Source organism: Hordeum vulgare, chromosome 2H (assembly GCF_904849725.1).
Source record: "Hordeum vulgare subsp. vulgare chromosome 2H, MorexV3_pseudomolecules_assembly, whole genome shotgun sequence".
Classification (NCBI taxonomy): Eukaryota; Viridiplantae; Streptophyta; class Magnoliopsida; order Poales; family Poaceae; genus Hordeum; species Hordeum vulgare.
In genome coordinates this window covers 613,218,423-613,243,866 of record NC_058519.1, presented here as the reverse complement: position 1 = coordinate 613,243,866, position 25,444 = coordinate 613,218,423, and the positions used below count along the sequence as shown (strand labels likewise).

At 44.5% G+C, this 25,444-nt stretch overlaps 2 protein-coding genes and 2 non-coding genes across 6 annotated transcripts; 2 read left to right on the top strand and 2 right to left on the bottom strand.

Annotated features, from left to right (window-relative positions):
• The first annotated feature begins 4,580 nt into the window (after nt 1–4,580).
• On the top strand, nt 4,581–8,467 carry LOC123427818 (probable UDP-arabinose 4-epimerase 2). 3 transcript variants are annotated; one of them, XM_045111948.1, is made up of 11 exons: nt 4,581–4,600; nt 4,984–5,117; nt 5,495–5,619; nt 6,143–6,256; nt 6,348–6,455; nt 6,554–6,645; nt 6,953–7,094; nt 7,182–7,276; nt 7,355–7,484; nt 7,574–7,718; nt 7,836–8,467. In XM_045111948.1, the coding sequence occupies exons 2-11, from the start codon at nt 5,057–5,059 to the stop codon at nt 8,060–8,062; spliced, it is 1,239 nt and encodes a 412-aa protein (XP_044967883.1). In that variant the 5' UTR covers nt 4,581–4,600; nt 4,984–5,056; the 3' UTR covers nt 8,063–8,467. The 3 variants fall into 3 exon arrangements, with proteins under 3 accessions (XP_044967883.1, XP_044967882.1, XP_044967881.1); XM_045111947.1 differs by having other exon boundaries at nt 4,600–4,754; XM_045111946.1 differs by lacking the exon at nt 4,581–4,600 and adding an exon at nt 4,607–4,799.
• A 738-nt stretch (nt 8,468–9,205) lies between these two features.
• On the bottom strand, nt 9,206–9,291 carry TRNAY-GUA. Its single transcript is given in 2 exon segments — nt 9,206–9,241; nt 9,255–9,291. It is a non-coding gene; the product is annotated as a tRNA-Tyr (tRNA).
• Nucleotides 9,292–12,468: 3,177 nt separating this feature from the next.
• Nucleotides 12,469–12,554, bottom strand: TRNAY-GUA. Its single transcript is given in 2 exon segments — nt 12,469–12,504; nt 12,518–12,554. It is a non-coding gene; the product is annotated as a tRNA-Tyr (tRNA).
• A 3,397-nt stretch (nt 12,555–15,951) lies between these two features.
• On the top strand, nt 15,952–16,491 carry LOC123430804. Its single transcript, XM_045114642.1, has one exon. The coding sequence runs from the start codon at nt 16,010–16,012 to the stop codon at nt 16,256–16,258; it is 249 nt and encodes an 82-aa protein (XP_044970577.1). The 5' UTR covers nt 15,952–16,009; the 3' UTR covers nt 16,259–16,491.
• Nucleotides 16,492–25,444: the final 8,953 nt, after the last annotated feature.

The following is a 25,444-nucleotide window of genomic DNA, read 5'->3' as shown; positions in this document are numbered from 1 at the left end:
GTACCGTTGCTTGGGCCTCATGCTTCGGTTGGTCTTGGGGCTTCGAGGTGGTAGCCATTACTACTCGTTGGTGGATGCGCGTGTTGGAGATATGCCCTAGAGACAATAATAAATTGGTTACTATTATATTTCCTTGTTCATGATAATCATTTATTATCCATGCTAAAATTGTATTGATTGGAAACTCAAATACATGTGTGGATACATACACAACACACAGTCACTAGTGAGTCTCTAGTTGACTAGCTCGTTGATGAAAGATGATCAAGGTTTCCTGGCCATAGACAAGTGTTGTCACTTGATAACGGGATCACATCGTTAGGAGAATGATGTGATGGACAAGACCCAAACTATGAACGTAACATATGATCGTGACAGTTTATTGCTACTGTTTTCTGCATGTCAATGTATCTGTTCCTATGACCATGACATCATGCAAATCCCGGACGTGTGTATCAAACGTCACAACGTAACTGGGTGACTATAAAGGTGCTCTACAGGTATCTTCGAAGGTGTTTGTTGGGTTGGCATGGATCAAGACTGGGATTTGTCACTCCGTGTGACAAAGAGGTATCTCGGGGCCCGCACGATAATACAGCATCACAATAAGCCTTGCAAGCAATGTGACTAAGGAGTTAGTCACGTGATCTTGTATTACGGAACGAGTAGAGACTTGCCGGTAACGGGATTGAACTAGGTATAAAGATACCGATGATCGAATCTCGGACAAGTAACATATCGATGGACAAAAGGAATAGTATACGGGATTAACAGAATCCTTGACATAGAGGTTCAACCGATAAAGTTCTTCGTAGAATATGTAGGAGACAATATGGGCATCCAGGTCCCGCTATTGGTTATTGACCGAAGAATGTCTCAGGTCATGTATACATAGTTCTCGAACCCGCAGGGTCTGCACACTTAAGGTTCAGCAACGTTTCGGTATTATTGAGTTATGTATGTTGGTGACTGAAAGTTGTTTGTAGTCCCGGATGAGATCCCAGACATCACGAGGAGCTTCGGAATGGTCCGCAGGTAAATATTGATATATAGAAAGTCCCATTTTGGTCCCCGAAAAAGTTTCGGTTATTTTCGGTAGTGTACCGGGAATGCGGGAAGGGCCATCGGGAGGGGTCACCCACGCCAGGAGGACACATGGGCCTTAGGGGTGTCATACCAACCCTTAGTGGGCTGGCCGAACCAGCCCCGACGGGCCCATGCGGCCAAGAGGTGGGGAAAGGAAAAAAAATCCCCAAGGAGGGGAAGGATTCCAAGTAGGAGAGGAATCCTACTTGGAGTAGGATTGGAGGTGGACTCTTCCACCTCCTCCTAGTTCGGCCGAACCCCTAGGTTTTTTTGGCTGCCTCCTCCCCTTCCTCCCTCCTATATATACTAGAGGATTTGAGGGTATTCCTAACCCTAATAAGCCACGTGTTGCCCTCTCTCTCTAGGTCATTTTATCCTCTAGATTAATCTAGTAGAGCTTGGCGAAGCCCTGCTGAATTAGTTCACCACCACCACGTCGTCTTGTTGGAGAACTCATCTACCTCTCCGCCCCTCTTGCTGGATCAAGAAGGCGGTGATCGTCATCGAGCTGTACGTGTGCTAAAAACGCGAAGGTGCCATCCGTTTGGCACTAGATCGGGATGGATCATGATGGGATCGCAGGACGTGCTGTGATTTGGATCGCGAAGATGTTCCACTACATCAACCGCGTTATATACGCTTCCGCTTAGCAATCTACAAGGGTATGTGGATCCAATCTCTCCTCTCGTAGATGGTCATCACCATGGATAGATCTTGTGTGCGCGTAGGAATTTTTTTGTTTCTCATGCGACGTTCCCCAACAGCGCGCTATGTGGTGTGCGTCATGCCGGCTACACCTTTACCTCGACGACTTGGCGTGGGAAGCTGCCTAATGTAACCATGCTCGAGCATATCTGGCTTGTTGGTTTTTTGGCCGATGGTGAGGATTGTGGTGGCTTCTTCATGCTTCTCGATGTGGTGGTCTCGTCAGAGCTGTGCTGGCTAATGGAGATGCAACACATGGGGTGTACTTTTAGGGCGATGCTTTGAGAGAAAGCTTATTGGCTATTGCCGACCGCCGACGTCAGCGTGTGTGGACATTGTTTCATATACTCGGAGGCAGCATCGTGGATTCCATTCCCTGCACATTCTTGGAACCAGTTCTTCAGGTGAAAGCCTAAGGACCAGCTCTTGCGGGTCGATGGCATCATCATCGCCGATTTCCTATTTGGTTTGTTGCCTTGAGGAACATTGTATCCCGTTTGCACGTTTTGTGGCAATGATGACGACTTCAGGTGGAGTTGGACTACAACTGAGTTTCGGTAGTTGGTCCCATCCGTCGTCTTCGAGGGGTCGTCATGCCTTATGTTTATCTTTGTGAAGTCAGAGCCACGAAGGAGTAGCATTGGTAGTGATGATGACACAAGATGGGTGGTGGGTTACGACCTAAGCTCGGCAGAGGCCCAACAATATTTCTCCTATAATGCTCGTTAACGAAGTTAGAGTTGTCTAGTCACCGACACGTGCGGTTGATTGTTTTGCTTCCATCGGCACATGCCTCAATGAGTGTTTGAGGAGAGGTCTATGTCGGTGCTAATCGATGGTGGAGTCGGGTCGCTAGCTCACGGAGGGGTGATGACGTTGGCATCATATGCAATCCCCGATGACATGTTTCCTTTCGTTGGTATGTGCAGTCTTGTGTGGGTTGCCACGTCGGCAAGGCTTCCTTGGTTTTACGGGCATGTTGTGATGATTTTAGCCCGGGTTTGCGTTAATTAGCCAGACAATCTCTTTCCTTTTATAATGAATTGAGATCCTCTCGGGGGCCATTTTTTTTATCCCACATGATTCAAACTTGAGTCACCATCGCGTTTTCTACATTTGGGTAGGAGCGTATCCACCCAAATATGTGTGGTGTGTTCCTGAGAGTGTGCTAGTGTTGTTGCGAATGCGGTATTTAAACACGGACTTGAATGAAGCATGATCATTCGTGAGATAGCTAGCCCTAAGATTGCTTTCTCTCCCAACCTTGTCTCCATATTCCCCATCCTCTCCCCTCCTCCTCTTCATCTCGTCCCGCCTTCCATCGCCATCGTTCTACCCTTTCTAGCAGCACCTTGCTTCAGAATCACCGCTTTCGTATCGTCTCGTCCTACACCCATGTCACCATCAAACATTAACACCAAGCTACCTGCGTTTTTACCTCCGTAAAATGGTTGCCAAATCGCCTTGCCGGTATCACCCACCGACCATCACCTTCCACCTTGTAGCCTATGGGGCGGCTCGACACTCTTCGATGACCGTCCCACGGCAAGCCTGTGCCACTAAGAGCATCTACAATCGTACCCCCTCATACCTGTCTCACACGCCCGGGCAAGCCCCCGGTCATTGACCGGTTGCAAAGTTTTGATCCAGCCGGGCGCCTCAAACATGCCTCAAATGCCAGGGCTGACTCGCACCACTCATATCTAGCCAAAATATGGGAAGGATATAGGGGCGCCCGGGCACGCTTGCCACGTCGAACCCGACACCATGACCCTACCGCAAATTGTACCAAATCCACTTGGCAGAACTGCCGAATCCATTTGCTTTTTGCTTTCTTTTTCCTCCTCCGTATTGTCCGTCTCGCTGCTCCACCGTCGCCCGCGCTCCCCTGACGTTCCTAGCCTCTCCTCGTCGGCTCTGGTAAAGCAGTCTTCTGTCTTGTCCTCATTGTCTCGGAAGACATCGCGATACGTCCGACAAATCTCTGGCTCCACCTTGCGCTGGATGCGTTCGACACAATGCCTGACCGGGTTTTTTTATCATTTTTTAGGGAAAACAATGGATTCCGGTGGTTCGTTCGGCGAGGAGTAAGGGCCGACGGAGCTTGATCAAATGATTCAAGACGAGTTCTTCAATTCCTCGTATCTGAGCGAAGAAGTGTACCCAATTTTTTCGAATGATCCATGGTTTCGTCACTGTTTCGTATGCGAAAACCATTGTTTTTGCGCATTGTGGACAGAGTGGAGGCACACGACGACTACTTCTCACAAGGGATTGCTATTTTAAATAAATTTTATGTAAACACTATTTATGTTCGATAACAACATTTGTTATTTACATACGACAATAGTTTGTGTCATCGACATGTATTGTTTTGCATGGATTTTAGAGTTCGGGTATAAGATATGTGGATGCGAGGTGCGGAATATCAGGGGCCATCAGGATGCGTCCGAGGCCGTGCCCGCGGATGTATAGGGGGCCGGATTTGCGAGTACGGATGTAGATGTTGTAACCCTCCCCTCTCTCCTCCCCGCACTTCCTCCCGCCCCGCCTTCTTCCTCGACGCTATGATGACACGGTTGCATCTCACCGACATAATGTTTGCATCGGACGGTCACGACCGCTTCACTCATTTAGACCGGGGGTGAACGTTCGTTCTCTAGACGTTCCATTTACCCAATTGCCTCCGACTAAAATACTCCCACAGCCTACCGAAAAGAGCCGTGTTTTAAATACGCGAGAATCCAGCCAGCGAGCCATCATACGCCGGAAGATTCCTATAAATCGGCGCAAAGCTTATTCTGACTTGGTAATAGAAACTCCCCCGACGACTTGCTCCTCCTCCCCCCCTCACTTCCCTCCCCCTTCCCGCATCTTGGACCGTTGCTCACCGATCTCGCGCGGCGCCCAAATCGCCGGCGAGGTCCATCCTCCGTCCCCCGCCGAGCCGATCTGCTCGCGAGGTGGGTTTCTCGGCTCGGCCCCTCTCTCCTCTTGTCAAGGATTCGGTTGGGTTCTTGGTGCCACCATGCTTTCCTCGCCTTCCCCTGTTTCTTTGCCTCGCTTTCCCTGTGATTTATCTCGTCAGCTGTTCTAGAGTTTTTTCCTTCTTAAATCCAATCCAATTTGACGATGTTTCTGTTCCTTGTTCTTGCGACTCATCATTTGTGTGTGACCCTGTTGCCGGTGCAGATTCGTAGGCCGGAGGAGGAGGGGAGGAGGAAGTTGAGTTCTTGTTGGTTTCTTCAGCGGGAGCCGACCGCACATGCCAACAACCCCCCGGAGCAGAAGCCAAGCTAGGACCACCAGGTCTTGGATCTTGTCAGGTACAAACAAAATCGATTTCTTCCTCAGTTCATGGTTTTGTGCTACTTTTATTTTTTTTCCTTTACTCCTTTTTCGCTGATCCGGTTACCATCAGGGAATGAAACTTGAATGGCATAGTCATGTTGACCAAATGTTTGACCTTGATAGTTATTGCAGGCTGCGGCACGGAAGTATGTGTTCATGGTCCATTCAAATGTTGTACACACATCTCATTAATATCATACTAAGAGTTTCTGATTATGTGATTGTACTTCTGTGAAGTACAGGTTGTTCAAATTTACTGAAACCTATGATATGAGTGCTAGAACATGTAGTTGGGGCCGGGACACTATGACTTTGCTGGCACAACTTTGAATTCACCGCACCATTTTTGCAGGCATGGACTTCGGCGACACGAGACGCAAGCCCAATTTCGCCGGAAAGATCGCGGTGGCTGCCGCCCTCACTGTCATGTGCATACTTGTGTTGAAACAGTCTCCTGGTTTTGGCGGTACTAGCGTGGTATGTGCTAACCTCTCACCAACTGGCCTGTGTCACTGTCACTTGATGATGAGTTGGCATTGTCCTGATTCGTTCTTTCCTGATTGATTTTAATGTCATCACTCAAGTTCCACATGGAGCACTAGTATACTGGTTCCATGACAAAAAGGGCCAGTAAGGCAGCTAGAAGGAACATGTCATTCGGCCATCTAATTTGATGGCACAGTTCAATACTATGTCTCTGTCACTTGCTGATGAGTTGGCATTGTCACGACTCCTTCTTTCCGGCTTAATTTTAATGTTATCATTCAAGTTCCACATGGAACACTAATATGCTGGTTCCATGACAAAAAGGGCCAGTAAGGCAATTAGAAGGAAAATGCCATTGTGCCATCTAATTTGATAGGAAACAGTCTATTGTTTTAGCTGAGGTTATCTTACATTTCAGATTGCCATCCAATCTAGTAGTTTACAGTTATTTACTTTTGCAACTCCACTCTTTCAAACTGGAGCCTATTTGTTGATGCATTGACATGTGCTCCAGTTCTCTCGCCATGAAACTGGGGTCACTCATGTGCTAGTGACTGGAGGTGCTGGATACATTGGCTCACATGCTACTCTTCGTCTTCTCACGGACAACTACCGAGTTACCATTGTGGTAAATTTCTTGTTCCTAGTTTATGTTTTGGTTCCTATATGTTGTAAGAACTTTGGTATTGAGAGAGACTTATGCCATCTGATCTTCACAGGATAACCTTTCTAGAGGGAACATGGGAGCTGTCAGAGCTCTTCAGAGGCTGTTCCCAGAGCCTGGGAGGCTTCAGTTTATATACACTGATTTAGGAGACGCAAAAGCTGTATCCTTTGTCCTTACAAAAATGACTTTGATCACCATAGATATCTTCCGTACATGTATGCATTTGCGAAATATGTTTTGCACTTAACCGATAATCAGGTGAACAAAATGTTTTCGGAGAACGCGTTTGATGCTGTTATGCACTTTGCCGCGGTTGCTTATGTTGGTGAGAGCACACAGGAGCCACTAAGGTACAACTTTTATTTTAGTCATGTTGTATGTCAGTGTTCTTGTATTGCTCAAAGCGTCAAACCATTTTGAAATCTAAACACTAAATGATTCTACATAAATATAGGTAATTGATACTGTGTATCTCCTGTGTAATATATAAGCTGCAAATTACCTGTGTTTTCCATACAAACTGTCAAATATGGCAATCTGTAATGTTATTTATAGCATTAAATGAAAATAAATTAGAATAAGGCTCATCCATTTTTGCCATTCTTGATAGCTCGTCGTTAAATATTGAATGCTGATATTGACAGTCTGATATAACAGGTACTACCACAACATAACATCAAATACGTTGACAGTGCTTGAGGCAATGGCAGCACATAATGTAAAAACTCTGATTTACTCGAGTACTTGTGCAACATATGGTGAACCTGACACAATGCCTATTGTCGAAACAACTCCTCAGGTTATTCCTTGGTGCCTGAACTTCTCTTTTTCGACAGTTTACATTAGGTTAATGATCTGACTATAAATAACTCGTGTTGCCACACAGATACCTATCAATCCATATGGCAAGGCAAAAAAGATGTCCGAGGACATCATTCTTGATTTCTCAAAGAAATCAAACATGGCTGTGATGATCTTAAGGTTTGTCTCGCCTCTCTCCTACCCGAGGCTAAAAATATAAATTCATAGGAAACCCACTTACCGTTTCTTTTGAATTAGATACTTCAATGTGATTGGGTCGGACCCTGAGGGACGCCTTGGGGAAGCTCCAAGGCCTGAACTGCGTGAGCATGGAAGGATTTCTGGTGCGTGTTTTGACGCAGCATCAGGAATCATTCCAGGGCTAAAGGTACTCGTATTGACATGCTCATTCTAGCATCCATCACTTTGACATTACATAATAATGACGGTATATGACTTTTGATCTGCCCCCTTTAGGTTCGAGGAACGGACTACCCTACTGCTGATGGAACATGCGTAAGGGACTACATAGATGTCACTGATCTTGTTGATGCTCATGTCAAAGCTCTTGGTAAAGCTGAGCCTAACAAAGTTGGGATCTACAACGTCGGCACGGGGAAAGGTTGTTAAAAGATTTATAATCATGCCGTGCGGACAGCCGCACAACAATACCCTAAATCTATTCAAGAACACACACTTGCTTGTTTCTGAACTCGTGTTCTGTTGATGTTCTCATCAGGTAGGTCAGTGAAGGAGTTTGTAGAAGCGTGCAAGAAGGCGACCGGAGTGACCATCAAGGTCGACTACCTCGACCGGAGACCCGGGGACTACGCCGAAGTGTACAGCAACCCGTCCAAGATCCGCGACGAGCTGAACTGGACAGCCCAACACACGGACCTCCGCGAGAGCCTCGCGACGGCCTGGAAATGGCAGAAGGCGCACCCGGGCGGATACGGCTCGGCCTGATCCGGTGCTCAGCAGGTTCAGGCTCAACAGAAGTTCGCGACCTGCGGGTCGATGTGCAGTGATATAGCCTTGAGAACACTGGTCCTTCGCCGTAGACACGTAGCAGGCAGCCACAGAAGGGTAGTGATGCTATTTCGCAGCACCTGGAAGAGGAAGAAGATACAGAGAGAATGGCCTGCCTGGCTTAGAAGAAACCATATATAGTTTTTTTTTCTTCTTTTCGTCGTTGACATTTAATTTATTTTGCTGTTGGTTGGCCGAGGCATAATATATGACACAAAATACGGAGCTGTGCTGTAGACAAGTAGACCGATCTCATCTCATGTACTACGAGGTACGATGTGAAGTTATGAACCATCACGGTGGATGGATGGAATGAATGATATGAATAAGTGGTTATTTGAACAAGCTTTTTGTGGTAAAAAATATCTAACCAAGCAGTAGAATCGCTGCTCACTTCACCTGACCAGGCCAGTCAGGAAACAAGTGCTGCTGGTTTTGCATATTTTTTTCCCGCAGGAAAGGCTGGATTTGGAGGCCCAGTGTCAACATTTGTTATCTACTCCTACATTGTTGCTTGTTCAGATAATTTTGGGAGCTTATCTCAAAATTCAAAAATACTAATAATTCCGAGCTGGTAAGCCTCTTTATTCGTACAGTCAACAACCTTTCAAAAAAAAAAACGAGCTGCCTGGAACAAAGAAAGGTTCTTGACCGAATTTCGCAGATTCTCAGCGATCACGCTTTCTTCTCCAGGGGAGGAGTCATCCACACCTGAAACCTTTGCCCTTCCGAATGGTGGCCGCTGGCCAGTGCCCAGAGGCCAGAGGTGTGCTACCTGAAAAATATTGCAAGACAGCTGAAGCTGAGGCAAATGCAGAAACGCCTAATCTGTATCTTGCAGATAAAAAAGCCTGCAGGAAATAAACTTTGCAAACATTGGGAGTGCGGATGCACATGGTGTTTCGCGTCTGCCTGCCCCGAATCTGATCAAATGTGAGAATGAATGAGTTGGGCACTTCGCCTCGGCTTGTTTTTGGGGTGACAATTTGGACACTTGATTGATGCAGACTTTTAATCTGCACCGTGTGCTATTTTTAAAATATGCAAAATGGTCAAAAAAAAGAAGAAGCAAAAAAGTAGTCCGACCTGCCGGATTCGAACCAGCGACCTAAGGATTGATCTGCGAATACTACAGTCCTCCGCTCTACCAACTGAGCTAAGGTCGGTTTTTGTTTGGAAGCAAGACTACACCTATATAACAGTAATATTTCCGTACCGAAGCCTGTTGAGTGGGTGGGGCATACATACATATGTGACTGCGCACACTCTCGGAAATGAAGATCTTGCCATGCTCCGATTTTTTCCATCTACCGCAACACTCGTCGCAAGGTTGCGCGGCACGTCGGCCGCGGAGAAGAGACAAACGGAGCCGTCCGCCCCATCCCGTTCCACCGACGTGCACATGCCACATGAGCGCATTCGATCTCTTGCCGCCCGTGACACCGCCACAGCGAGGAGGACCTATGCATGCCCACCCTCCCGACACGTACCTGCAGTGGCCACCCTCGCTCCACGTACTCCTACCGGCAACCCCGTACAAGAGTATAAAAGGCAGCACATCGATCAGATCAGCCTCAGCTCATGCATCGTCGCAGATCGACACAGCACAGCTACCACACACCAGGGTCCAAGAGATATATATCTCCACTCTCGCACTATATTGGTTCTTGGTTAGCAAAACGTATATACTCATAGCAATGGCGAAGCGTCTGGCCGTCGCGCTCCTGCTGCTGCTGGTGGCGCTCCTCGCGTCCTGCGACGGGAGGGAGCTCAAAGGGAAGGGCGCCGTCGACGAGGCCAAGGATCTGCTGCCCGTGCTGCCGCCTCTGGTGCCCAACCTGCCGCCGCTGCCGCCCGTGGTCCCCGGAATCCCTCCGGCTGCGCGCGGCTCCACCGCCGGCGACAACGAGTCTCCATGATCATCGTTTGTGCCGATCGATCGAGTTCACGTGCCTCCATCTGCTTGTGGTTTTAGACTTTTAGCAAAGCTAGCACCGGCAGGACGCATGCAGAACAACGGCGTCTCGCTCATGTCCGTGTGCCTTGATCTGTACGTACTAGTAGTACCAAGTAGCAACCATATGCATGTATGTGCCCGTCGTGTTTAATTCCTTTCGGTTCGTGTTCAAGTTTTGTTCCTACTTCGTCGTCAATGTAATACTTTGTCAGTGTGACCGCCTTTAGAAATGGTAATAAACGTATCAATTATCCATCATCATCGATGCCATACTTTGCCACTCTGCTCGCCAGTCCCAGCTCCCAACCCCATTGCTTCTTCTGTTAAATGAAAACAATAATAATCCAGGGTCGTGGTACCCGTTTGTGCTTCAACGTTATGCTGCTATATACTTATCATGAAGCACCGGCCGGCAAGGTAGACACACCAAGATAGTATTATCTCGCAGCATCAAGCGAGTAGGTACAGTGCACGCGTCCGAAACAACGGAGACAAGTCAGATTCGATGAAGATGTCACCCGAGTGTATGAGGTACAAGCGCGAGAGAGAGAAGCTGGACACGGGCGATTCAAAGGAATTTCATAGGATTTTGGAAGGATTGAAATCTTCTATATTGGTCCTTTGATTTATTGGATTGGATCCCATAAGATTCTTTTTTATGGATTCTTTTGTATGGATTCTTTTGTATTATATTTCATAGAAAATATAACATCCATTTCAACCTTTTTTATTTATAATTGCTTTGCTTTTTCTACGACATCAAACATCTCGGACTAATTCTATAGGATTCAAATAGACATACCACTCTAATCCTATACTTCTTCTATTCCTGTGTTCTTAAAATTCCACGAATCAAAGAGGCCATGGGATATTCCGCCGCCTAACGTTGCAGCTTTCCTGCTCTTTTCTTCCTCCTCTTTTTTTCTTTAGGGAAATCGGAGCTAGTGCTAGGCGTCCAAGAATATTGCTGGCCTGCTGGGGAGTACACAGACCACGCCCGGACGTGAGCGAACTGAATTGCTGAAAATTTTCTAACAGAAAATGACCAACGGAAAGGGCTGCCATGGCAGTGGTTTTTTGGGCCTAAAAGAGCAGATGTGTGCACCGAGAGACAGGGTTTAAGCTCACAACAGATGCAGCTTAGAAGTTTCTATGTGACCCCTAAAAAAAAAAGTTACTATGCAATTCAGAGTGTGCTTTTATAGTCTGAACTCTGAACTCAAATCATCGTTTCCTCTACATGTCCTGGGCCCTGGCTATCCTCCAGGCCAGGGCACTGACTTTTATCACGATTACACAAATGAGCATCGGAAGGAAGGATTACCATAATGAATAGAATTACCTGCCACCCTTCGCAAGAGCATCAAAGGCAGGTCGTGATCTCCCACATACAGGGTAAAATTCTGGCGCTCCGCCGATAAAAGACTAAAACTTCATTTCAGAGTACAGACTCGTTTGCTAAAGCACCAGCCGATTCTGTATGCTCTTTTTTTTTTTAGAAAAGGAGGCAACACCCCGGCCTATGCATCAAGTGATGATGCACACAGCTCTGATTCTGTATGCTTATCAGCATCCAGGGTCAATCGAACTAGTTGAGGGCACATTAGGTGATTACATTAGTTCAGGGACTGTTGAACTAGTTAAGGGTATGATTACATTAGTTGATCGTTCACGATGTGAGAATACAACAGACATATATAAGTTTCTGAATAATAGAATGACATAATTTCTTGTCCTTTTGAAGCTTTCTGAAATGCATATTTTGCTTTCTCATTGTCTTATAAGCAATTTCTTCAAAACGGAGATGAAATTCCATTAAATAAACCGCAGAAAATAGACAATGAGAGTACATGAAGATGGCGATGACATACAAAATCACCGGCCAGCTTGTTCCTACAAGGCGGTAGTACTCTTCCAGTCAGCATTCGACCCTGTAAAGCAGGGTTTTGTTCTGCAAACAGATGTTCATATTTTATTTGGCACGTGATTTACTATGAAGTGGATACAACATGAAAATCTTCAGATGACACTGATATGATAAAGTAACAACATAAAAAACAAACATACACTGGATAGCTGGAAATTAAAAAAAATGTTGACATTCCTTGTTATAAGTAGCAGAATTATTATTCAACTGAGAAGAAGAAAAATCTACTGAAAATAACTTGAATTACAATTACAATTTGGTAATTTGTTTGGTGTTGAGGAGACGCCTGAAAAGTATTAACAAATTAAAGGTTGCGCAAGATGTGTAAACTATGTTAGATGAACTCATTCATTCAGTAGCAGCTGGGCATTTGGGGCAAGTTGTGTGAACATAGATTGTACAAACGGTACATCACATCTGTATGTTCAAAACAATAAAAAAGAAATAAAAAAAGAAATATCCGACCTGCCGGATTCGAACCAGCGACCTAAGGATTTATCTGCGAATACTACAGTCCTCCGCTCTACCAACTGAGCTAAGGTCGGTTTTTGTTTAAAAAGACTATAAAAGTTTAACAAACCGAAGTTTACGGCGTACAGTATACATAATTTCTTTCCTATTTATCCGCGAGTGCATATGGGAGCATACATATAATCTCAGAAGTGAAGATTTTTCCATTTCACAAATATTTCCATCTAGCGCAACTCTTATACTCCCTCCGTTTCGCTGCATTAGACAACTTAGGCACGTAGATATTGAATAGGAGAAAATTTGAATTGCAAAGGAAGCCAATCATACTATTTCATTTTTAACTAAAAACATGCTATTAATTAAAAGACCTATTTAAATCCAAAAGGCGTGCTGCATAAATTGCATGCATTAGTCTTTTAATTAATAGACGGGGTTTAATTAATATGCATGCAAATAGTAATATTGTAATATGTTTTAATGTTTTGTGATTATTTAATTTTCGTAAGATGCCTAATGCATCGAGACGGAGGAAGTATTTGTTTGGCCCACTGATGCGTGGATCATGCTACAGATAAATGTCCGCATGCCCGGGCCTAATAAGCTTGTGTAGCCACTCACCTTGTCCGTCGTCATCTCTTAATTTCCCATCACTAGTAGAAAAAGGGGCTTTAGTCCCGGTTGTCCAATCGGGACAAAGTTACCGGGATTAATGCCCATTACTTTTAGTCCCGGTTGGCTTACGAATCGGGACTAAATGAGCTCCATGTGGCTGCTGTGGGACGCCCATGAGCATCTTTAGTCCTGATTGGTGACCAAAAGGAAGTCATGTGTCAGCAGCTCGTAGGCCCTGGGGTTTTTGATTTTTTTGAAGGAGGGGGGGAGGGGGTTGAAGACTACAAAGAGGGTTTCGACTGGATATAGTGTGTGAATCACTCGGAAGCAATCACTCGGAGAATTCCCTCCTTTACTCGACAATCAACTTCCACTCGGAAGAACCAGAAGTCAGTCGACGCAGAAGACCAGAAGCCACTTCAGGGAGGCCAACAAACGAGCGTTCGACTGGTCGTCATAAGTAACATTAATTACGTACGTTATCAGTAATGTAGGCCTTTAAACTCCATCGATCGAACCCTTGGTTGCCTGGTATTGATGAGGGGCAGCACACTCTATATAAGCCACCCTTTCCCTCTGGCACAAGGGTTCGCACCCCCTTAACATACATTCCACCCCACAAGAGCTTTCGAGCACTGAGACATAGGGATGTTACCTCCACGAGAGGGGCATGAACTCATTCATCTTGTGTACAAGCTTGCCGTAGCTAGGATTCTGCCCTCTCCTTTCGTACCCCACACATCTACTGTCACGTTCATTCCCACGACACCACCCGCATGTCCGGCCTCAGCCAAGCGCACGTAAACGGATGTGGTAGATGGAGTCATGGCGCACACCTAAACTCGTACTGCCGACCGGTCCCGTGCAACTCGTCGCCGGGCTGCTCGCTCCACCGACGTGCACATGCCATGCATGCGTCTTATCTTCCCGGCCGCCCGTGACACCGGGACCGTGATGAAGAGCCCGCGCGCGTCCCACGAGCGCCGCCGCATACCACACCGCCTTCACCTCGCGCAGCCATCTGTGCTCCTCTCGTGACACGCTGGATGAGAAAAGAATCAGAATTACTGAGCTACCCCGCTCTTTTTTACTTCTTTCTAAGGGGACATATCTGCGGCAGACTTTCGGCTGGTCCGCTGCCCAGCGTCCGATCTAGCGCGTGTAAAGAATTTTGATTAGTGTATTGGTTGGGCCTTCGTCGTCGCAACAATTTCGATCTGTACTAGGAAATGTCGACAATGTTGCAACAAAAATTATCTCAGTTGTAGCAAAATCGACCTCACACGCTCCAGGAAAAACAACCTCGCTAGTCATAGCGTGGCCGTTTGGTTGTAGCGTTTTGTGTCATCGACTGTAGCAAAAAGTCTACAACGGGTTGCAGCAAAAATATCATTGCCTTTGGATGTAGCTGCTTGTGCATGCCATTTCTCCGGTTAAAGCTTTTTAAAAACAACATTACAACAATCTTGTAAACAGTTGCAACATTTTTAGATACTGTTTGCAGGTCCTCTGCTCTTTTTCTGGTTCCAGCAAAAAAAATTCGCCAATAGTAAGAAAAACTAATTATGGTTGCAGCAAATCGCCGCCGCGAGGTCGCAGCTATGTCTTGATGGATGTAGCAAAAAGTTTGGCAGTACTAGCAAAAAATAAATATGATTGTAGCAAAAATCGCCGTCATCGCGAGGTTCCAGCTTCTGCTTGATGGATGTAGCAAAATAATTGACCCATACTAGTAGCAAAAAATAAGTACGGTTACAGCAAAAATCGACGTTATAGACCCAACGAATGGCTACATGGAACCACGAACAACGTTTGCAGAGGCGTCCAGCGAAACAGTTTGAGCGACACGCCGTTTATAAACATTTCCCTCTTTCTAATCCCCTTCTCAAACCCTCGACTTAAACAAGAGTAGTGCATGTTGATCGTTGACGCCCAGAGTTTTGGGCTGTTAAATGGAAAAAAATTCCAGAGTTGTGGAATCCGTTTGTACCTCCACATATTATGCTGGTAGTGTATACATATCATCAAGCACCGGCAAGGTAACCAAACGACGCTAATAATTTCTCGCAACATCAAGCGCGCGAGCAGGTGCACGTGCACACGGAAACAACGGAGACAAGGCAAATTCCACGATACTGATGTAGCTTACGAGTTTCTATGTATTTCAGAGTGTGCTTTTACAGTCTGAACTCTAAACTCAACTAATTACCTCAACTGCATCTCCTGGGCCCTGTTGATCCTCCAGGGCACTGCTTTTTTTCTGAAGATCACACGGATGAGCCGCGGTAGGAAGGATCATCAGAATGAATTGAATTACCATCGATAGAAGTGTGAACTTCATTCCAGAGTCCAGGCTCCTTTGCTAAAGCACCCGCAGATTCTGTACGCTTAGGAGCATCCCAGGGTCTATTGAACGTTATGGGTACATTAATTAGGTGATTATTCACGATGTTAAAATACAACAGATGTAGATAAAAATTCTGAATGATGCAATTGATTCTGTGTGCGGTGTTTTTTAAAGTGCAGATGACCGGCCAGCATATCCAGGAGTCTCCGGAAAAAGATCTACTGAAGACGCGCAAACCAATTCGACTAGTTTGCCTTCTCGACTGCGATGAGATCAGTCGGCACGGATTCACGGCCAGTCCGCCCCATTCGAATGCACCGACGTCGACACGCTGCCCATACATGCATGCATGCATGCCCCTCTCCCAGCCCTTGACCGTCGACTCGAGGAACCATCGTCGATTCTATCCTCCTCTCCTCTCCTGCGCGGACGACGCATGGCCACCCCGCCACCCCGTGCAGGCTGCAGCTCGTGCCTATAAGAAGCAGCGTACACGATGCAAGCCTAAGCTCACTCAAACACAGCCACACAACACTTCCTCAGAAGCATATCAGAACCTCCCAGCTAGCAATGGCGAAGTGTCTTGCCGTCGCGCTCCTGCTACTGGTGGTGCTCGCGTCCTGCGATGGGAGGGAGCTGAGCCAGAAGGACAGCGCACTTGGAGCGGCGCGTGGTGCCGGCGCCGGAGGTGGCGTCGCCGAGTCCAAGGCTTCTTCGGGTTCGGGGTTGCCGGACTTGCCGGTGGTGGGAACCGGTACCGGTACCAGTACCATTAACGGCCCGCTGGTGGTGATTCCTGGGGCCCCTACTCATGCATGATCATCTTGTGTGCATGTGCTGACTTGCATACATACATACAAGCTGAAGCTGAACTTGTGGGTTTTACTAGATTTCTATAGCCGGCATCGCCCGGAAGAAAAACACCTGCGTTTCGCTCATGTCCACGTTCCTCAATGAGCGTTTGTATCCGTTTTTTTTTTGAAGTTTATATATACTGGTTCCTTGGTTTGCTACATGTAACATCAACGTAATACATACTCCTACTTTGTCAATGTGATCGCCTTCTTGAATAGGAGTATATCGAAGTACCACTTCTGCACTCACAAAGTCACAAACTGTACGTAACAACATTATGGAAGCCGAAGGTAGATTTCTATTACAGCAGGTCGTACGTGGCCTCGGTTTACGTGGGAGTGGTACGTAGATTTTCCTGACATTAAGGCCCCGGAACCATAATAGATTATGATAATCTGGATTATGAAGATAGATTATATAATCTGGTTTATAAAAATAATTTAGGTGACCATGTTTGGAGGCCAGATTATATAAACTGTAATCCAGGTTTTACATTGTATAATGACCTGTCTGCCCTTTGTTTTTTTAAAAAAAAGAGAAGGGTGGCGGTGGTAGGAATGTAATTATCTCCAACTTTACAAGGGTAATGGATCATTAGCAATCCATAATCTGATTTTAGCTGGTATAGAGTAGATTATGAGTTTTTAATAATCTATCCATCTAGTTCTTATAATCTACACCATAAGCTGTCCTGTTTGGAGACATAATAGATTATAAAAACTGGATTATATAATCTAGGTGATTCCAAACAGGGCCTAAGACATCACCTCAGGTTATCGGATAGACACCTCCCCTGCCACGTGAGTAACAACCCAACTACTGCTTGTGTGCAAAGTCAATTTGGAGGACGGGTGACTATATTTTGAATAGCGCCAAAATGTTAATTTGAACTTCCAAAATTTTCAAAATCAACCAACATGTTTGTACGGGTGTATATTTCACATGTACAAATTTTCAGGTTGAAATAAGTAACCATGTGAGTTACAGAAAAAAATGACAAAACCATGATTTAGGACAGATCAATAGTGCATTTATTATTCACTATTTGGAAAATCGTTTTGTTATTTTTGTATAGCTTATAGGTTTACTTATTTCATCACTAAACTTCACATGTATGTAATATACATCTGTACGATCACCTAGATTTTTTTTGATAATTTAATTGTGAATTTTAAAGTATTTAAAACAAGTTCCTCCAATACATCTGGGTTCCAAAAATCAACTCTTCGGTAGTGTGGGACTATATCGCAAAGGGATTACGGTGAAGCTATACAAGATGTATCCAGTGGGTTAAATATCAGGCAACTGAAATTGGGGGCAAACGATCTATATGGACAGTCTAGTTCGGAACTACTAAATATTAATTGCGATGATCTAGGTTAGAGCTTTTGGAGATCTTGGAGTTGTTGAATATATCCCCTCTGTCTTTGGGTGGGCACCTATATACATTGGTATAAGTTGGGTGTGCTACTGCAATAGACACATAGAAAATTACATCGGATTGATCACAATTATGTTAGGAAGTTCCTGTGATCTTTGCATTGAAGAACAAGGAAGAGAGGATGCCACATGAATAACTACTGCTATGAACCCATAGTCCAAGGTGGAGTACTCATCTAACACGATCCATGGCTGGTCCATGGGCTAGGCCTGCGTCCTAGCCTAGGGGATCACCTCCGCTGGTTGTTCACCCCTCTGCAATCCTCTAGTGATCCTCCTTCATGGCACAATTTTATTTTTGGGGCTTTGGAAAGTATTATTCTGCAAATTCTAAAAATAAGTACTAAGCATTGGATTAATAAGCTAGCCCGGTAAAATTATATAAAAAGGTTCCAAAACTATGTAATATTCATAAGGTGCCATGCATGCTACTATAATTGTGCAATGGAAAAAAATTTAGAAGAAAGGTTCAAAACTATATATACTTTTTCTATTGGATCGTACTTGTCTTGTAAGTGCTTTCTCTCATATTGATTGGCCAGATTGTCAAGATGAAAGAAATTTTTTATTGGAGGTTTTTTGCTTTGTTTTCTAGGTGTAGTCTTGTTTCAGGGAGTGCAAGAAAAAACAAACATTATCATGTTCCTGCACTAAATCATAGTACAAGTCTCTCGCTCATGCAACAACTAAAATGATCTAGGTGCAACAACTATAAACCTGGTGTCAATCAACCAAATGTAGCATCATTGTGGTGTGCGACAATCTTACAACAACATATTTGTTAACAAATCATGTGTTTCATCTTAAGACTAAGCACATTTAAGTGGACTATCATTTGTTCGAGAAAGAGTATCACACAAAGCACGAAGTACCTGTTTTCATACCCACATCTCCTCAAGTTGCAGGTGGACTTACGAAGCCAAGTTATAGATGAATTTACAAATAAGGTAACACAAAGATGTTTAGTGTAACCCCAATTTAAAAAAGTTGTGATTGAGAAGGGATGGTGCGGCATCTACGTTGCACGTGTATAGTTTATTATGGTTGTTGTAATATAGTTTGGTTTAGACAAAAGTTGATTCCCCCATTTTATATGGATATCTTGAGAATCAAGTGTAGGTCCAACCAACCGCATGCGCAAACCGAATCTTTTGTTCTATATAACATGGATGTGTCCCAAGTTCCTAACATACACCAAAGCCTTGGGCCCATTTTCTTAGATGGCATTGCACCTGTGAGAGCACCTACAATGTGCAAAATAGTGTTGTCACGTGTGAATTGTCTTTGGCATCAGAGATGGTGCTTAAATGTCATGAGGTTGTGGTTGAATCTTAAAAGGTTAGAAATCATAGCAACTATTTATCGGATGAAAATTGTCCTAACAATAAAATACTCCATCTCGACGCACCCGAGTGTACGTCTCCTATATATCTATATTTTTTGAAGTATTCATGCTATATTTACATCCTTTATTAATTTTGTGACACAATATTTATTTGGATTAACATATTTATCCAGGCCCAAAGGCCAGTTTCTGTTTTCCATCATTTTTGGAAATATAGGTCAAAAATCCAGGAAGCCGGAATGAGCTGACTTTTTTGTGAAATTTTTATTCGAAATATAAGAATTTTGGGCGAAGGAATCAACGTGAAATAGTGTCCAAGGGCCCCACATGGAAATGGGCTAATATGGATAGCTCTTAAGTCAGTTTGTGCTCTTCTTTCACCGCAACAAAGCTAATTTCTGGAGAAAAATCCCCTCATTTTAGCCCGATCGGAGTTATGAAACTCCGGCTATAAAATAAACGGTTTTAGGCCAGAAAACAACGAAATCAGAGAAGAAAACATAGAGAGAGATCCCATCTCGGAGGGTCTCGCCTATCAGGACGCCATGTGGAGGCCAAGGACAGGATGGGAGAACCTTGCCCCATCTATTAGGAGGCCATGTAGGAGCAAGCCTGATGGAAGGCTCTCTCCCCTCTCTCCCAATGGCGCCAGAGTGCCGAGGAAACATCTTTGCAGCGATCGTCATCAACCTCAACACGGTTCTTTGTCTAGGCGGGGGTGTGGTGTGACCGATATTCTCCTTGCCATGCATCCGGTAGTTGGCCCTCGGCTTTGCAGCTACGTTGGCGAAGTGCTGCAGTGGCGGCGGTGTGAAGCTTTTGGGACGGCGTTGCCCAATTCTAGGTGGTGTGGTGAGGTGCGACACGCGGATGAAAATCTTGCATGGCTTCCGTCGGGCCGACAACGATGGCACCCCGAGATGTCATTCCCCTCCTTGGAGGCGCCATCGAGGCGTGTTCGTCATGTCCCTCGCTTTCTTGGAGTTGTGGCTGTCTCCGGGTGAAAGCCTTGTTCGGTTGGATGGCACAATGGTCGTGTCCTCGACGTCGTTCCTCTGTTGGGAGCATTGCATTTGGAGACTTGGCTGGCTCCTCGCCACTCTCCTCCAGCGTTTGCCGATGTCCTCCTTGATCCTTTGCGGTGCTATGTACACCCGTCGATGGTGAGTCCAAGACGACGTCTTCCTCGGACCGGATCGAGTCTCGTCGCCCACTTGCCACTTCCTCTTAGGCGGTAAGAGGGGATGGTGCGTCGATAAGTGAAGTTCTGTGGTAGTTGTTGTTCTTTGGAGGTGTACGACGCCGGTCGATACATGGTGTTGTGTTTCTATTAGGATAGGCCCTTTGCATTGTAGCTTGCTTTGCGGTGGTGTTTGTTTTTATTACTCAGATGTGTTGTTTGTGCTATGCTCGTTTTTCGCATCGAGTGTAGTTTTTTGTTACTCAAATTCCGCCTTCTATAAAGATATGGTATGCCTAGGCGTATGTTCCTAAAGGAAGTCACTGTGGAGTAACAAGTAGATGACGGGTTGCGAGAGTGATAGAAGCTAAACCTAGTTTATGTGTTGCTTCATGAGGGGCTCATTTGGATCCACATGTTTCATGCTATGTTTAGATTTATCTCAATTCTTCTTTCATTGTTGCGGATGCTTGCGAGAGGGGTTGATCATAAGTAGGTTGTTAGTTCAAGTAAGAACATAATCTTATCACCGGTCCACCCCACATATCATATTATCAAAGTAGCGAACGTGAATAAACTCAATACGATGAACATGACTAGACATATACTCCTGTGTGTCCTTAGGAGCACTTGATTTATATAAGGGTACTTTCAGGCATGTCCTTTGCTATAAAAAGGATTGGTCTACCTTGCTGCACCTTTTTTACTATGGCTACTTGTAACCAGTTATGAATTGTCTTGATATAAAACTATCTATCACTTCTACTTAGAGCACATGCAGAGAATACCTTGCTGAAAACTGCTTATCATTTCCTTCTACTTGTCGTTAGGTTCGACACACTTACATGTTGAAAGGACTACGATTGATCCCCTATATTTTTGGTTCATCAAGACTCTTTTCTCGCACTGTGCCGGGGAGTGAAGCGCCTTTACTAAGTGGAAATCGGTAAGGAAACATTTTCGGTACGTGCTGAAATTTACTGTTGCTTATCACTATGAACAATCATTCTTCAAGTGGCTTGTTCGGGGCATCTCCGCCTCGAACGGAAGTTGAGAAATATTTTCCTCAACCTACTGAACCTACTGAAAATATTTATTATGAGATTCCTTTGGGTATGGTAGAGAAACTGTTGGCTAACCCTTATAACGGTTCAAGTCATCCTCATTACCATTTGATATATGTTGATGAGATTTGTGGATTGTTTCAGCTTTCAGGTTTACCCGGAGACAAGGTTAAGAAGAGAGTTTTCCCATTATCTTTTGAGGGAAAAGTATTAATGTGGTCGAGATTATTGGATGATATTGGTTCATGTGATTGGAATCGCTTGAAGCTGGAATTTCATTAGAAGTTTTATCCTACGCATTTAATACATCATGATGGGAATTTTATTTATAATTGCTGGCCTCGTGAAGGATAAAGCACCGCTCAAGCTTGGGGGGCTTAAATGTATGATGCGTAATTTCGCCAACCATGAGCTCTCCAAGGAATTAATTATACAAAAAAATTTATGCTCGGCTTTCTCACGATGATCAAACATTACTCGATTCTTGCGTTGTCGTTTCTTATATGAAGGAGACTATTGAATTCGAATGGGATCTTTTCAAAAATATTAAATGCAACTCTGAACATTTGGAACTCAATGAACTTAAAGAGTAAGGTATGAAGCTTAAGTTTGATTGTGTTAAATCTTTCATGGAAACTTCTCCTTTTCGTGAGTTTAGCAATAAATATGGCCATGACTCTGAGGTAGTAGCTACTTTCTGTGAATCATTCTCTACCTATGTTGATGTTCCCAAGGAAAAGTGGTATAAATATCATCCTTCCATTGAAAAGCTACCCGAGGAAAATTTTAAAATAAAGAAGGAAGAAATATATGATAACCATGTTGATCCAATTGTTCCTACTGCTTACATTGATAAACCTCCTTTCCCTATTAGGATTAGAGAACATGCTAAGGCTACAAGAGTGGTTAACAAGAGTTATGTTAGAACACCTACACCTTCTGATTAAATAAAAATTTGAGCCTAATGTTCCTATAGTCAAAGATCTCCTAGTTGACAATATTGATGGGTAGGTTATTTATCTCTCTGATGAAGCTACTAGAATTGCTAAACCTGTTAGAAACAAAAGAGGCGAACTAGATAAAAGTGGTAGGCACACATGTCATCTCAGTTAAAATTTGAAATCATTGCTATCATGGCCCGTGTGATATTGGTGCTACTATTAGTGTTATACCCTTTACATTATATTAATAAATTATGCACGATATATCACCATTTTAAATTGAAGATATTGATGTCACAATTAAGCTTGCAAACCGTGATACTATTGCTAGAGATGTTGAAGTCTTGTGCAGAAAAGTCAAGTACCCCATTGATTTCCTAGTACTTGGTTCAGAACAAGATAACTTCTGTCCCATCATATTTGGTAGACCTTTCTTGAATACGGTTAATGCTGAAATTAATTGTGCTACAAAGAAGGTCAAAGTGAGTTTTGCTGATGCTTTTCATGAGTTTAACTTCTCTAAGTTTAGAAAGCAGCCACATGAAAAATAATTGCCTAGTAAGAATGAAATACACTAGTAGAAAATGACCCATTTGTCCCGGTTCCAGAGGCCCATTAGCCCCAGTTCTTGAACCGTGACTAAATGGTCGGGAATAAAGCCCATAATCTTTAGTCCCGGTTCCCTTACAAACCGTGACCGAAGGGTCTCCACGTGGCCTCTGCGGGTTGCCCGGGCAGGAGGTTCTTTAGTCCCGGTTGGTCACACCAACCGGGACAACATGGCATCCACACGTCAGCATCTGGCCGGAGCTGGGATTTTTGTTTTTTTAATGGGGGGGGGGGGGGGTTGGAGTGTTAATTTAGTGGTTTCATATTGTGTTAGCTAGCTAATAGAGAGATGTGTCCTCTCTTTCTCCATGCTTGGTCGAACAACAAGTTTTCGTATATCTATCCGATGCTATTACATATATACAATATAACATCTTTTACAATTAATCCAAAACATCATCCAATTAAGATCCAATGACAAATCCACATGGCATTCTCCGTCTTTAGGTATGACGTGGTCAACAAAGAATCCCGCCAATTCTTCTTGAATTGCTCGTATGCGATCATATGGTAGGAGTTGATCCCGCATCTCGCAGATCTAATTTAAAGAAGGGGTCAATACATGCATATATATGAATAAAATTCAACACAATTGTGAATATTATTTACGTACTCGAAATTGTTTCTCACAGAAGACCCTCTCAGAGGTCGTGTGGCGAATGAACTCGCATACGTAGTATGCACATAAAACAATGCCTTGTTTCTCGTACATACACTTTACGAGAACAGAGTTCAATCAAACTGATAAGCAAGCAGGGTAATGATATATTGATGAAAATTTGAATCAATTAGAGATGCGCGGAACTAGCTAGTACTACTTACTTTGGGGTGCGTAAATCGCAACTCTTTGTTTAGACCGGGAACCATATTGGTGAAATTCGTCAAAACCCTGCTAGGCAAAGAAAATGTTTACTTGATATCAGAAAATTAATGAAAGTTGCATGCCGATATGGTCTAGGTATATTGACTGAACTTACTTCTTGAGCATTGTAGTAATGTCCTCATAATCCTCTTCGGCTTTATGTCTCGAGTCTAAGACATTTACTAGTGCACTACCAATGTCAGTGGATAGCAGAATAAAGTGGTCTCTGCGCACGCATATATAACTCATCAATTATATTACTTAATTAACCTCAAGTAAGCGAAACCGAGTTACAGAGAAGACAACAACACTCACTTGAAGTTGTAAGGAAAGATTATTTCTACTTTTTTATGTATAAGGAATGAGTTTAGCAAGTTCTCCCCGGTCTCTTTGATTGAGTTTAGTACCATCAATTCATTTACGACATCTGGGCTAATGAACCCAACGTTGACGATACCTGCTTTTTTTTAATTCGATGATCTTCAATTTGCATAATATATATAGTGAGGATAATTATATATACATGCCATGAACGAGCCGAGCTAGAGACTTAACTATAAAAGTAATACTTACACGCAGTAGGAAGCCACAAGTTGTTTGTCGAGGTCCAGTTGATTGTATAACTGAAATAACTCCTCAAATTGAATACTAATCATGGGAAGTCCAATGAATTCATGCTCTGGTTTCACTGCCACATAGATAGCGTTTTTCCCACACTCCCTGCAGGTTTTCATGTACCACTCATGCAATCTGTGCATCATCGTTGTTAGAGCAGGATGACCAGGTTTGACGAGAGGCTTCCCATGCACATATTTATATTGTTCTTTTGTTACATCATCCCCAAGTAATCATCATGATTGGTACCGGGCACCATCTCCGGATGATTAGCGACGACGATATCGAGCTCGGGAATTGTTTTCCCACTTCTTCGTTCTGCTAACCTTGCATCACTAGAAGTAGTTCCCGACCGCACCGCTTGTGCATATGTCTTTTTAAGAATGCGGTCATAGTTGGAATCCGGCGGAGGCGATGGTGGACACTGCAGTTGATTGATAGTGCGCTCCACTCTCGCCGGATCTATCTTCTCCTTGTGAGGTGGAGTTTTCTTTGCAAAATGGGCCCTCAATTCGGACTGACATATCTCCTCGTTTTCCTCCTTGGTCCTCTCATATGGTAACTTTTCCACAGGCTTGAGAGATGGATCGAATTTACCGCCTCTGCTTGTACTGCTAGCCGCCGGAGAGAAGGAGGCGTTTCTCTTCCGCTTGAGAGAAGGAGGTGGACTGCTCTGACGCGCCGAACGAGCCAGAGCGGCGGCATTTGTCTTCCGACGTTGCCGACGAGGCGAAGGAGGAGGCGGACTGCTCTGACGCGCCGGAGTAGACGAAGGAGGAGGCGAAGTGTCCTCACGCGTTGGAGGAGCTGGATAAGGAGGCGGAGTGCCCTGATCACTCGCTGGAGGAGGAGGAGGAGGAGGAGGAGGAGGAGGGTGAGGAGGCGGACTGCCCTGACTCGTCGGAGAAGAGGAGGAGGCGGAGGCGTCCAGTTTAGAAGCTTGATGAACTCCTTCTGCCATAGACATGTACTCCCCACAGCACGAACCAGCTGAATCTCCCCTTCACCTGTAGGATGGTCAAGCTCGAGCTACTCAAAATCCTCCATTACTTGATCCACCATCGCAACAGCATAGTGCTACGGCAACAAAAGTC

Coding starts and splice junctions, on each gene's coding strand:
- LOC123427818 (XM_045111948.1), top strand. CDS start 5,057: ATGCCAACAACCCCCCGGAGCAGAAGCCAAGCTAGGACCACCAGGTCT. Junction 5,118..5,494: donor CAGGTCTTGGATCTTGTCAG/GTACAAACAAAA, acceptor CCATTTTTGCAG/GCATGGACTTCGGCGACACG. Junction 6,456..6,553: donor ATTTAGGAGACGCAAAAGCT/GTATCCTTTGTC, acceptor ACCGATAATCAG/GTGAACAAAATGTTTTCGGA.
- LOC123430804 (XM_045114642.1), top strand. CDS start 16,010: ATGGCGAAGTGTCTTGCCGTCGCGCTCCTGCTACTGGTGGTGCTCGCG.